At 43.2% G+C, this 14,004-nt stretch overlaps 1 protein-coding gene across 1 annotated transcript in view; it reads left to right on the forward strand.

The window, feature by feature from the left end:
* LOC125447584 (CD209 antigen-like protein C) overlaps positions 1-14,004 on the forward strand; it is a 30,944-nt gene that overhangs the window by 9,799 nt on the left and 7,141 nt on the right. The window contains exons 5-7 of the mRNA XM_059639944.1: positions 3,971-4,036; positions 7,601-7,749; positions 12,675-12,787. Coding sequence (XP_059495927.1) covers positions 3,971-4,036; positions 7,601-7,749; positions 12,675-12,787 — 328 coding nt within the window. The remainder of the gene's footprint in view (positions 1-3,970; positions 4,037-7,600; positions 7,750-12,674; positions 12,788-14,004) is intronic.

Here is a 14,004-nt window from a genome sequence, read left to right on the forward strand (position 1 = left end):
AGAACAAGGGGAATCCATATTGGGATTTTTGACAAGTTGAAGACAACAGAGGTATGCTTGGCTTTATTGGCCAGTGTATTGAGTATCAGAGTTAGAAGGTCATGTTGCAGCTCTACAGAACATTGATTGGATCATGATTAGAATACTGTGTGCCATCTGTTATCCCTGCTATAGCAATCGTGTTATGAAACTTGCAAGGGTTCAGAAAAGATTTATAAGGCTGTTGCCAGGGTTGGAAGGTGTGAGCTTTAAGGAAAGGTTGAATAAACTGGGGGTATATTCCCTGGAATGTCAGAGGCCGATGGATGACCATACAGAGGTTTATAAAATCATGAGGGGAATGGAGAGGATAAGTAGGCAAGGTCATTTCCCCATGGAAGTGGAGTTCAAAACTAGATGGTATAGATTTAATGTGAGAGGGCCCAAGATTGAAAAGGGACCTAAGAGGCAAATTTTTTCAGGAAGACAATGATCCATATATGGAGTGAGCTGCTAGAGGAGGGGGTAGAGGCTGGTACAATTACAACATTTAAAAGGCATCTGGATGGGTACATGAATAGGAAGGGTTTAGAGAGATTTGGGCTAAATGCCGGCAAATGGAGCTAGATTTATTTAGAACACGTGGTCGGCATGGATGAGTTGGATCAAAGGGTCTGTTCCCATGCTGTATATCTCTGTGCGTCTATGACCGGCAGAGGATTTTGACTTTGTTTTAGCCCTTAATGAGATGCTGAGAGACCGTTTGGTATGTGGGATTAATGATGTAACCATGCAAAAGCATCTACTAGCTGAGGTCCAACTCGATTTCACACAGGAACTGCAACTGGCTTTGTCATTAGAAAATGCAGCAAGTGGAGCAGAAGAGTTTCAGGGCAGAGCGATGGAAGTGAACATTCTCACCAGTCTGACTCAGCTTAGGGAGCACCACTTGAGTAAAGGCAATTGCATAGCCTCACTTAGGACATGTCCTGAACAGAGAAGCTCTAGGTCAGTCCACAAGAATACCTCAAGAGTGCCTTGGCCAGACAGTTCACTTATTCCTCAGGATTCGGGCTGCCAAACCAATGCAGTTGCTGCCAGTTTACAGACTCGATTCAGCAAAAGAGTCTTAGTGGACCTAAATTGAGCAAGAAGCCGGTATCCAGGAGCAAGCACACCCTGAAAAATACACCAGCATCTGGCCGGGAACTATTATATTTTTCAGCAATATCCGAATAAAAACCAGTCAAAATAAATGCCTGGTTAAATGGTCACCTGGTTGTAATGCACGTTGACTCCAGTGCAGCTGTATCAGTGATTGGAGAACCAGTCTTTAACAACACTCAGTCTGAATCCTAGTCATTATGTCTGCAAGACCTCAGCCAGATTGAGAGCGGACACCAGATAACCTTAACAGATTGAGGGTACAACTTCAGTTCCTGTCCTGTATGAGAGGCTGCAGGTTCAGTTACCAATGATTGTGGTAAAAGGCTCAGGCCCAAGCCCAATGGAGTGAAATTGCTTGAGAAAAATTCACTTTGATTGACTTAACATTTTTCAATTCGAAAATGTTGCATGTTGACCAGGAATCAATTTTACGATTCTGCAAGACCCACCCAGTCCCACTTGCCTGACATACAAAAGTGGAAGCAGGAATCAGGAGGCTGGAAAACAGAGGAATCATTCAACTAGTACTGTTTGAAGAATGGGCAGCACTAATCATACCAACTGTGAAGCCCAACAGGTTGGTCCTCCTTTGTGAGGATTTTAAACAAACGGTAAACTGCTCTTCGCAACTGAATTAATACCATAAAAAAAACAAACAGAAATCAGAAAATTCATACATAACATGGCCTCCATGGCACACTTACATTGGCTGTTCAAAGAGGGTCAGCCTTGGAAATGGTCTCGTAGCCAAAGCATAACCACCAGTGAGATCCTGTGTCCACATGAGATGCCTCCCTGTACAGTATCAGCATAGTGTTGGCTCACAGATGAATGAACGGAAAGGAATGCACAAAAACGAATTTTTTCCAGAATTTGGCTGATGCAGAGTGCAAATATGGCCAGACAGAGAAAGAAGGTTTGGTTGTCACCTTTGGTTTGAGAAAATTCCATCAATATGTTCACAGACATAAATTTGTAATAATAAAAGAACTCAAACACCTGCACGGGCTTTGCAAAGAGAACAATGCAACTCCCACCCCATAACCTCAGTTTGAATTCAGTAGTGGACTCTCATTCTTAGCACGTTCAATTACAAGTTGGAACCCTGTCCGGGAGGCTAAATAGCAAATGTGGATGCCTTGAGCCACCTCCTGCTGGCAGATACACCATCGGTGGTGCTGCCTCTGCAAGAGTCCGAAATGGTTTTAAACTTCCTGAACACCCTTCCGGTCACTGCTGACATTATCAGACTGTAGATGCAAAAATGTCCAGTCTTTGTAAAACTAAAACAGTTGGTGTTAGTTGAGGAAACCAAAAGGCCATCAGGACCAGAACAGAAACCTTTCTGGACTCAGAGAGACCAGATCCCTGTCAAGGGCAGTATTTGAATAGGGAGTAAGAGTGGTTGGCCCAGGCAAGGTTCACCACCAGATACTGGCTGAAATCGACCAGGGTCATCCAGGGGTGTCCAAAATGAAGATGTTGGTGAGATGTTATGTCTGGTATACAGGATTGGGTGCAGACACAGCCACATTGGTGGGCAGTGCCCAGAGTGTCAACAAAGACAAAGATTTTCACCAGCAGTTCCCCCACATTCATGGGAATGGCCTGGACATGGTTACATGTCGACACTACCAGCCCTTTCATGGGCTCAACGTTCTTAGCCATTGTGAACACCCACTCATTGTGGTTGGATATGTATCGAGTTCATTCAGTAAACACAAGAAAAAGGTCCAAGCATCCTTTGTGATGCATGGTCTCCAGGGAGAGTTGGTCACAGACAACAGCCATTTTTTACCATCAGGGAATTTAAGCAATCCCTAAAGTCGAATGGTATTCAGCCTATAAGGGCAGGTCGATACCACCCATCATCCAAAGATCAGTCCAAACTTTGAAGGCAGGCTTAAGGAGACAGCCTACTGTTCACTCAATTCCAAACTTTTCCAGTTCCTTTTGGATTATTGGACCACCCATCATGCAACTCCAGGGATAGCTCCTGCAGAGTTTCTGATCGGGAGAAGGCTCCACACCAGGTTAATCTGATCAACCTGGACCTGTGTTTGGGGGGTGGTGTGAAACAACATCAGGAATGTCAATACTGGGATTAAGACTCCTACAGGCAACACAAGTTACTTTGTGGGACAGATATAAACAAGAGTGCCAGGGGTTCTGTTGACTCTGAGAGCTGGCACTGAGGAAGCTGTGCTAGTGTCAGGTACTATATGTGCATAAATAAAGGGTGACTTGGTGAAGCGATATTGACCTCCATGGAGTTATTTCGAACATCTTTCTGAGTATTTTCAGTGACCGATTCCACAGCTTTCGGTCATAGCATGTATCACAGATTGACTGGCCTCTGAGTGAAGAAATGTTTCCACATCTCAGTCATAAATAGTCTACCCTGTAACCTGAGACTGTAACCCCCGGTTCTAGACTCCCCAACCAGGGTAAACATCATTTCAATATCTAGCCTTCCATTCCTGTCAGAATTGTACACATTTCAACCACATCCCATGTCATCATTCTAAACTCGAGTGAATGCATGTCCTGTTGAACCAATCTCTCCTTTTAGGATAGCCTTGCCATCCTCAGTACTTTGCGAAACATTCATCATTCTTTATGTGAAAATATGAAAACTTTGTGTTCTAATCATGTACATCACATTTCAAAAGAATCAAAATTGGAGCAGACAGGAAGGCAGTCACTTTTTGCAGATTTTTCTTTCCTGGCTCAGGCTATAAGCATCTAGTACAGGATGGTGATGATGATCTCTTGGAGAAGGATCTTCATGTGGTCTCAATTGTTGTTCCTCTTTCATTTCCAGGATTATCTGAGAAGACAAGCAGTTCACTCATTGAGCTTAGGAATGACATTTCTCAGCTGAAGAAGAGTAAGTTTAAAACTGTTACAGTCACCTTTAACTTTCAAGTATTTCGAGTGAAAACTGTCAGAGTGGTAAACACTGAGATTAAATGGATTGATAATATAGTACAGCCAATTCTTGGCAGCTTTTCATGCAAAATATACTTTTATGTTGTGTGATTGTATCAGTAAATGATTTACCCCCTTTCTCTATTCCTGGACGGAAGCTCTCATAGTGCAGGTTTTAATGTTCCTCACCCTGAGCCACAAGCTCCCGAGTTTGAATTCCACTTCAGGATTTTATGGCCTTGGAAGATACAGACTGTAATAGGTTGCTGATAGAAGTAATCACCTTCTAGGTGTAACCTGCAGAGATACTGAGTCATTTGGCAAAGTTAACAGCAACCCTCAAATCCATCTGAGGCACCTACATCAGGCAGTCAGAGCACATGAAAAGCTTGATGTGGAGCAGTGCCCCAAAAACTGTTGCTTCTGGCTTCTTCAAGCTGTTTCGTGAAAAACAAGCAAATGGAACACAGATGTTAAGAAGGAAGGGAAGGGATCTGTGTGTGAGGAAGGGCAAGTATGCAGAAGGGGGAGTGTGTGTACATGGAGGGGGTAGTGTGTGTGTGTTTATGTGTGGATGGGTGAGTCTGTTGAGCAGGAGAGTGTGACGAAATGCAGCGTGTGAGGAGGGAGGAGTGTGTGTACGTGGAGGGGAGAGTGTGAGAGGAAGGTAGAGTATGAGGAAATGGAGTGTGTGAGGAGGGGTGAGTGTGAGGAAGGGGGAGTTTGTGGAGGGCGATGTTGAGGTGGGGTTAGTATGAAGAAGGGAGAGCGTGCAGAGGGGGTAGTGTGTGAGGAAGAAGAAGTGCGTGGAGTGGGTGTGTTTTGGGGGTTGCTTGTATCCTTCCACATTTGGGAGTCTGGGCCTGCTGTTCACTCAATTCCTTCCCCCACAGCCATCCCTCAGGCTCTTTGGCACTTTTCCAACAGCAGAGGTAAGTGGCTGATTGATCCCAGTGCTGAGCAAATAGGTTTGGAGAGATGACCAGAGCAACATTTGATCATTCCAAACTGAAGAGATTTCTGACATCATCCCATCTCGAGCTGACAATGGCAGGCAGCAGAGGATAGCTAATCACATTCAATTATGTCCCTCCTTAGCTATCTCTCACCACTTGTTTCAGTGGTACTGCTAGGAATATTTCAACAGCCAAACAGCCCCATTAACAATTCTGGTTGTGCAGAAGTGGCATCTCATAGCCAATTTGGAAAAGCAATGGTGTTGTTAACTCACACAATCCATGGCGTGCTGCTGGGTGACTACCAAAAGGCCAATTACTGGGGCCTCAGCTGTTCACTTTATATATTAATGATCTGGATGAAGGGGCTGGGGGCATTCTGGCGCAGTTTCCGATGATACGAACATAGGTGGACAGGCAGGTAGTACTGAGGAAGTGGGGAAGCTGCAGAAAGATTTAGACAGTTTAGGAGAGTGGTCCAAGAAATGGCTGATGAAATTCAACGTGAGCAAATGCGAGGTTTTGCACTTTGGAAAAAAAAATACAGGCATGGACTATTTTCTAAACAGTGAGAAAATTCATAAAGCAGAAGTACAAAGGGATCCGGGAGCTTTGGTCAAGGATTCTCTAAAAGTTAACTTGCAGGTAGCGTCTGTGATTAAGAAAGCGAATGTAATGTTGTCGTTTATCTCAGGAGGGTTGGAATATAAAAGCAGTGATGTGCTTCTGACACTTTATAAAGCTTAGTTAGGCCCCATTTAGAATACTGTGTCCAATTTTGGGCCCCACACTCAGGAAGGACATACTGGCCTTGGAGCATGACCAGCTGAGATTCACACGGCTATCACTGGAATAGTAGGTTTAACGTACAATGAATGGCCACGGATCCTGGGATTGTATTCATTAGAGTTTAGAAGGTCGAGGGGAGATCTAATAGAAACTTACAAGATAATGTATGGCTTAGAAAGGGTGGATGCTGGGAAGTTGCTTCTTTTCGGCGGGGAGACCAGGACCCGTGGGCACAGCCTTAGAATTAGAGGGGGTAAATTTAAAACGGATATTAGGAGACATTCCTTCAGCCAGAGAGTGGTGGGCCTGTGGAATTCATTGCCACGGAGTGCAGTGGAGGCCAGGACATTAAATGTCTTCAGGGCAGAGATTGATAAATTCTTGATCTCACAAGGAATCAAGGGCTACGGGGAGAGTGCAGGGAAGTGGAGTTGAAATGCCCATCAGCCATGATTTAAATGGCAGAGTGGTCTCGAAGGGCTGAATGGCCTCACTTCCACTCCTATGTCCTATGGTCTTATGGCTGTGAGGATCTTTCTCTGTGTGGGGATCTTTTCCTGGTGTGGTTACGGAGACCTTTTCTTCTTCTGTTACACACTGGTCTTTTCCTGGTGCAGTTACGGAGACCTTTTCTTCTGTTACACAATGCAGAGGAACTCTCTTTGGGGTAGTGTGGGCCTGCTGTTATAATGAATTTCTGGTCCGTTATCAGCCTGCCAATTTTGGTTTCTAGCACTGGTAATTGTTGCTCCCTGAAGAGACGAATAGGCCTCCCTGATTAATAGAGTAAGTGCAAATGTGTTTGCCATTGGTGATAAATAGATTTCCTAATTATTTCAATAGAGTCTGTGGGGTTGTATTGGTGGTCTCGATTCCCAGAATGGGTGTTAAGGTCTTTCCATCAGAAGTGACTGGGTTTCCTGATCATGGAGCGCCCAGTATTTTGAATGACTGAATATGAATTGAAATTAGAATGCCTGGTATTGGTGTAGGCTCTGAGTAGTCTGAGTTTTCATTTACAGGTTGGATTGTTCACTCTCATAGTCTGTTCTGAGGCGAGGTGTGAATTCCAGTCTTGGTTTAACAATAGTTCCAGGCAGCTCGCTATCGCTCTCTGTCTGTGTGTCTGCATTCCAGACTCCACTTCAGCTGACCCTTTAAAGTATTTTGGTTTTAAGCCCAAGGCTTGGTCCAGTGGCTTTAAATTTTTAAAGTTCAGTATTTTAAAAATGATAGGATTTTTGCTCAGTCCTACACTTCTGTAGAGTGGGGGATTTTAAGACTAGGGGAGCATATGTTTAAGCTGAGAAGTGATGGTTTAAAAAAAGACATGAAAGGCAATTGCTTCACACACGGAGTAGTTCATGTGTGGAATGAACTTCCAGAGGAAGTGTTGGAAGTAGCTATATTTACAACATTTTAAAAGAAAGTCATTTAGATTAAGACATGAAAAGGAAATGTTTGGAGAGATATGGGCCAAGCGCAGGCCGGTGGGGCTAAAGTTAGCAGGAACTGCCGATGCTGGAGAATCTGCAACAACAAGGTGTAGAGCTGAATGAACACAGCAGGCCAAGCAGCATCAGAGGAGCAGGAAGGCTGATGTTTTGGGCCTAGACACTTCTTCAGAGAGCGGGACTAGTATAGTTTGGAATTATATGCAGCATGGACAGGTCAGACAGTGGGGGTTTGTTTCCATGCTGTATGATGCTTTTATTCTATTAATGAGGTACTGCAATGTTCCTGCTCACTGATAGATTTGTTTTTACATGCCCTCGCAGAACTGCTTCTGAAATGCCCTGAACACTGGAGGCAATTCCAGCAAAAGTGTTATTACTTTTCATCAGACAGCAAGAGTTGGACAGAGGCCCAGAGATCCTGTGCATCAATGGATGCCAATCTTCTTGTCATTAACAAGCCTGAGGAGCAGGTAAGAGTTTGCTGTTCTATGTGTTATGGAAACAATCGCGACCAGTTCATGGTTGGAGTGAAGTGCAGTCTCTGACACCCCCTTCCATACTGGATCTAACAGCACATTTGGTTAACAGTGAAAACAATGAATCACTGGTGAGTCTCAATGAGAAGAGGGACTCGTCTTAACAAGATGTATTGAGCTGCACAATAGCAATGTGTCTAAGTTATATAAGCTCATCAGACATAATAACTAAGACTAACAGACACTCGGATAACAGATTGTGGTCTCAAGCTAGGCTTCTGTTTTCTGCAGTCAATTCAGTATGATTTCATCAGATTAGGTGGAACTTCATGCATTCTTCAATACTAACTCTTCCTGAACCATTACTGTAGATCCTCGCCAATTTTTGTATTTCCTGCTGCGAACATTGGAACCTTTGAATATAAATGATTAAATTTCCCACTGCCCCATCTTCCCATGAGCCTTGGGCTTCATAAGTTCAGGCAGCCGGGAGATTTCACAATTCTTTCTTTGTGAGGGGTAGGTCATGCCTTACAAACCTTATCGAGTTTTTTGAGGATGTGACTAGTAAGGTTGATGAGGGTCGAGCTGTGGATGTGGTGTATATGGACTTCAGTAAGGCATTTGATAAGGTTCCCCATGGAAGGCTCATTCAGAAGGTCAGGAGGAATGGGATACAGGGGAACTTAGCTGCTTGGATACAGAATTGGCTGGCCAACAGAAGACAGCGAGTGGTAGTAGAAGGAAAATATTCTGCCTGGAAGTCAGTGGTGAGTGGGGTTCCACAGGGCTCTGTCCTTGGGCCTCTACTGTTTGTAATTTTTATTAATGACTTGGACGAGGGAATTGAAGGATGGGTCAGCAAGTTTGCAGACGACACAAAGGTCGGAGGTGTCGTTGACAGTGTAGAGGGCTGTTGTAGGCTGCAGCGGGACATTGACAGGATGCAGAGATGGGCTGAGAGGTGGCAGATGGAGTTCAACCTGGATAAATGCGAGGTGATGCATTTTGGAAGGTCGAATTTGAAAGCTGAGTACAGGATTAAGGATAGGATTCTTGGCAGCGTGGAGGAACAGAGGGATCTTGGTGTGCAGATACATAGATCCCTTAAAATGGCCACCCAAGTGGACAGGGTTGTTAAGAAAGCATATGGTGTTTTGGCTTTCATTAACAGGGGGATTGAGTTTAAGAGTCGTGAGATCTTGTTGCAGCTCTATAAAACTTTGGTTAGACCGCACTTGGAATACTGCGTCCAGTTCTGGGCGCCCTATTATAGGAAAGATGTGGATGCTTTGGAGAGGGTTCAGAGGAGGTTTACCAGGATGCTGCCTGGACTGGAGGGCTTATCTTATGAAGAGAGGTTGACTGAGCTCGGTCTCTTTTCATTGGAGAAAAGGAGGAGGAGAGGGGATCTAATTGAGGTATACAAGATAATGAGAGGCATAGATAGAGTCGATAGCCAGAGACTATTTCCCAGGGCAGAAATGGCTAGCACGAGGGGTCATAGTTTTAAGCTGGTTGGTGGAAAGTATAGAGGGGATGTCAGAGGCAGGTTCTTTACGCAGAGAGTTGTGAGAGCATGGAATGCGTTGCCAGCAGCAGTTGTGGAAGGAAGGTCATTGGGGTCATTTAAGAGACTGCTGGACATGCATATGGTCACAGAAATTTGAGGGTGCATCCATGAGGATCAATGGTCGGCACAACATTGTGGGCTGAAGGGCCTGTTCTGTGCTGTACTGTTCTATGTTCTATGTTCTATGTTCTAATTTGTTTGTTTTGAGTTGGAAGATTGGTAACTATTTAGTGTGAGATTTGTTGACCTTGATTCAGAAAGTTACCTTGATTGGTCTGTGAATCATTTCTCTGCTGCATGATGTTTATCTCTTGGATGTCCTTCTCTGATGATGGTCTTTAATACTTCGTTCATGGCATGTGGTTGGATAGGTATTTGTTGCCCATCCTGAAATACTCAGGCAATGGTTGACTCACAGGTTGGCCAGACTGAGAAGGGGCATCAGATTTCTTTCCCTAAAGGGCATTAGTGAACCAGATGTGTTTTTACAAGTAATGACGACAAGGCCAGCTTTTCATTCCAAGTTTCTTACTTATCAATTTCAGCTTTCACAATCTGGCATCGTAGAATTTGAACCCATATCCCTCAGGACATTTGTCTGGGGTTCTGGATTACTAGCCCACTGATATTATGTCTACATCACAATTTACCTTCCTTCCAGATATAGCAGCTCGCCCATTACTTCATATAGAGGGTTCTTTATATCCTGAATTTCCTCAACAGTGAAACTCTCCCCTGTTGACTTATTGTACCATTCAGGGGACTTTTAATCTCATGAATGTCCATATGGAAGACAGTGCAGGTACAAAGACCTAATAGCTTCATTCAGCACCATAACACTTCTGTAATTTTTTGCTGTTTCCATGGAAACAATTCTTTGATTTTCTCTGGCTTCCAGGCTACCACCCATATCATTAAATGGTGAATCCCACACCATCATCATTCTAGGGTGACTAATTGCATAACTGGCTACTAACATACATGTTGTGACAACAGGAGCAGGTCAGAAGCTTTTGGCAAAGAACTCTCCAGCATCTACAAGGCACACATCAGGAGTGCTATTTAATGCTGTCTTTTCCCTGATGAGTGTACATCCAGCCACGCTCAAGTAGGATCAACTACCTGCCGGACTAAACAGTTCGCTGTAAATATTCACACTATCTGTTACCAATGAGTACCATCTGCAGTACGTACCACCAACAAGATACACTGCTGTAACTCAATAAAGACTTCTTACATTCCACCTCCCACGCACTGCCTTAAAGGTAAAGGTCAGCAGATGTGTTAGAACACTGACAGCTCGAGGTTCTCTACCGAATCACAAGCCAAGTTCTGAAATATATCCCCATTCCTTAATGCTATCAGGTCAAAGTCCTGGAAATCTATCCTGACTAGGAACACAGGAACAAAAACAAAAATAGCAACAGAAATAGGCCTTTCAGCCCCTTAAGTCTCATCTATCATTCAATAGTATTATGGCTGATCTGTGGCCCATATCTCCTGATGCCCTTGTTTTTTGAAAGACATGTCCGTCTTAGATTTGAAATGAATAATTGAACTCGCATCGGCTGCCATTTGAGGAAGAGTTCCAAACCTCCACTACTCTTTTGCATACAAAAGTGATTTCTAGTATCTCTCTTGAATGACCAGTCCTTTATTCTTAAACCATGCCCCGGTTCGTGAATCTTCTTCAAAACTACCCTGTTTTTTCCCTATTAATATCCTGAACACCTTGATTAGATCTCCCCTTTCCTTTTAAACCCCAGAGAATAAAGACCCACTTTGTGTAATCCCTCCTCATAACTTAACTCTGGAAGTCCAGATATCATCCTTGGAAACCTGCACTGACCTCCTTCCAATTCCAAATCATCACCCCACCCAGGGTGTAATGCCCAGATCTGCTCACAGTACTCTAAGTGGGGTCTGATTAGGGTTTTGCAAAACTGCAGTATAACATTTACATCCTTGTACTTCAGCTCCTTAGATGTGAAGGCCAGCATTCCATCAGCCTTCTTGACTATTTTCTGTGCCTCTTTGTCGCATTTAAAGGAGCTGAGCACCTCAGCATCCAAATCTCATCAGATGTCCACTGTGTTTAATTTTGTGCCTTGCAAAAAAAAAACCCTGACTTATCCTCATTTGCTCCAAAATGGATAACCTCACGTTTAGTTATATTAAAATCCGCATGCCACAGCTTTTCCCATTCACCTCATCTCTTCAATACCCTTTTGTAATTTTATGCTGTTGTCAACACACTTTTGCCCAATTTTGTTTTGTCAGCAAATTTGGATCAGTTACTTTTTATGTTAATGACCAAGTTGTTAATGTATATTGTGAATCTAATACATCGTGCAGAATGCTGCGTTCTAGGAAGGAAGCTAAAGATAATCTTCTTAAGGGTGATTTCAGATAGGAAATAAATTTCATTCTTTCTACTGATGGCTTTATCTAAGGAATGAATGAATGACTAGAAAGGAAATGCCTCATCTGAATTCAAATCCATTGTTCCTGCTACGTGCTTCTCCCCTTCAGGACTCAGTCCCTTGAGTCTCCTCCACCATTCAATAAAATCATGGCTGATCTGTGGTCATCTCCCTTAATGCCCTCATTTCATAAAAAGTATGTCTATTTCAGACTTAAAAGTCAGTAATGCCATGAGGGTCAGATTACAGACCAGTCTGGCTCATTCAATCCAGTGCGGACTGTCCTCTTTTTGGTCAAGGAATATTTGCTCATGAAAAATACATTGAAAACATGTAAAAGATGTACCGTATTGCGGCCTCAAGCTGTTCCATTTCTTCCAAAAAAATTAAAGACTCCAATTCAACATTTACAAAAGGCTTCACCAAGCTACTTACTCGGATTTCATATGAAATTTGAATACTTCGTTGATTGGTTTTTATACTCATCTTGGAGCTTCAAGGTCACATTTACTGATGGTAAAAGCATATTTCCAGATATTTTCAAAAAGATTCAAATTCTCAAACTACCAAGGAAGAATTTTATCCCAAACTCTGCAGATTGTGCATCAATTAAAATAACCACTGATAACATTTAATTTAAAACACAGCTCTCTGCAGTGCCCATCTGAAATGCCCCCTTTGACTGTTTGCTTGCCCTGGCATGGTTCTCAAACTCTAAATCTTCAAAAATCAAGCTAAAATAATGCAAATTGAGCGAAGCTAAAAGTGCACTGTCTGCACCTTTGATGAGGGTGGGCTGCTCGTTTAAAATCGAAGGGGTTTTGACATCAGTCGAGGATTACATCAGTAGAAAGTTTACCAGCAATATGACTGAATACTTTGTTGTTCCATATTCTAAAACAAGTCTTTCATTTGCATGGCAGGAATTTGTGAAACAATGGATTGCAAGCAATGATCACTGGATTGGGCTCACTGATTCTGTCTCTGAAGCTGATTGGCGCTGGGTAGATGGAACAGACTATACTTCCTCTGTAAAGTGAGTTCACCTTGCAATTGCACATTTTGAAAAAATATGTGAGACAATGAAAATTTAGCAAGAAGGTGGATATGTTTTCATGCTTTGACTTCAGTTACTTAGCAGAACACGCAAAGCAAAATTAGACTTGCAGAAGTAGCCAATCAAGCACTACGAGGTCCCTTTGAGTACAAAAGAGGAATTGCTATCTATTTGCAAGGAATGCTTGGTAACGTTACCAATACTCTACAGGAAGTGATTTGGCTGGTGTTGAGGGATATTTTGGCCACCTCAAGGCTCATTTACAAAACAGTTAAGATATGTGTGGCCGAGGAGGGCTTCCTCTTGGCATGGAGCATGTTTGGGAGAATGAGCAGAGATCAAAGGGATTCCAGAAGTAGCAGTGAGAAGGACTGGGGGAACTGTCTTCGCAGGATAGTAACGTGTCAGAGGAATTTAGAGGGAATATCTGTTGTAAGGTCTGCTGTGTAATCAGAGTAAATATGTTGCCCTGGACTGAAATGACAAAGAACTGTTGTAAAACCAGTGTTTGAAATGGTGCTATATGAGTGAAAGGATATGACATGACCCCTCTGCTGAGCATCATTGAAATGACTGTTTGAACAAGGAGTAAATGAAGTTTGATCTGCAGATTTGCCAACATGCAGTTTTGCTTTTGCTGCTGGATCACATGTAAGAAACAAATATTTTTATTTTGCTTTGAATGCAAGGATAAAGGGCTGTTCTTCAAAAGGCAGGGCTTGAGCAGGATGGCTCACATAATTTCATTCCAGAGATAGATAACTGAACTGTCAGGCTCAATTCTGGTCTCGTTGCTATAAGGAGACTTGCAAAGGTGCAGAAAAGATTGACCTGGATGTTGCCAGGATTGGCGAGTTTGAGCTACAGGGAGAGGCTGGACAGGCTGAGGTTATTTTCCTGGGGCTTCCAAGACTGAGGGGTGACTGTAAAGAAGCTTATAAAATCATGAGGTGCATGCATACAGTAAAGAGACAAGGTCATTTCCCCAGCATAGGGGAAACTAAAATGAGAGGGCATGAGTTTAAGGTGAGAGGGGAAAGATTTAAAAGGGACTTAAGGCGGTGCGTATATGGAATGAGCTGCCAGAGGAAGTGGTGGAGGCTGGGATAATAACAATATTTAAAGGGCATCTGGATAGGTCTATGAATAGGAAATGTTTTGGGGGACATCGGCAAAATGGTGGCAAATGGGACTGG

This window comes from Stegostoma tigrinum, chromosome 35, assembly GCF_030684315.1.
Source record: "Stegostoma tigrinum isolate sSteTig4 chromosome 35, sSteTig4.hap1, whole genome shotgun sequence".
Lineage (NCBI taxonomy): Eukaryota > Metazoa > Chordata > Chondrichthyes > Orectolobiformes > Stegostomatidae > Stegostoma > Stegostoma tigrinum.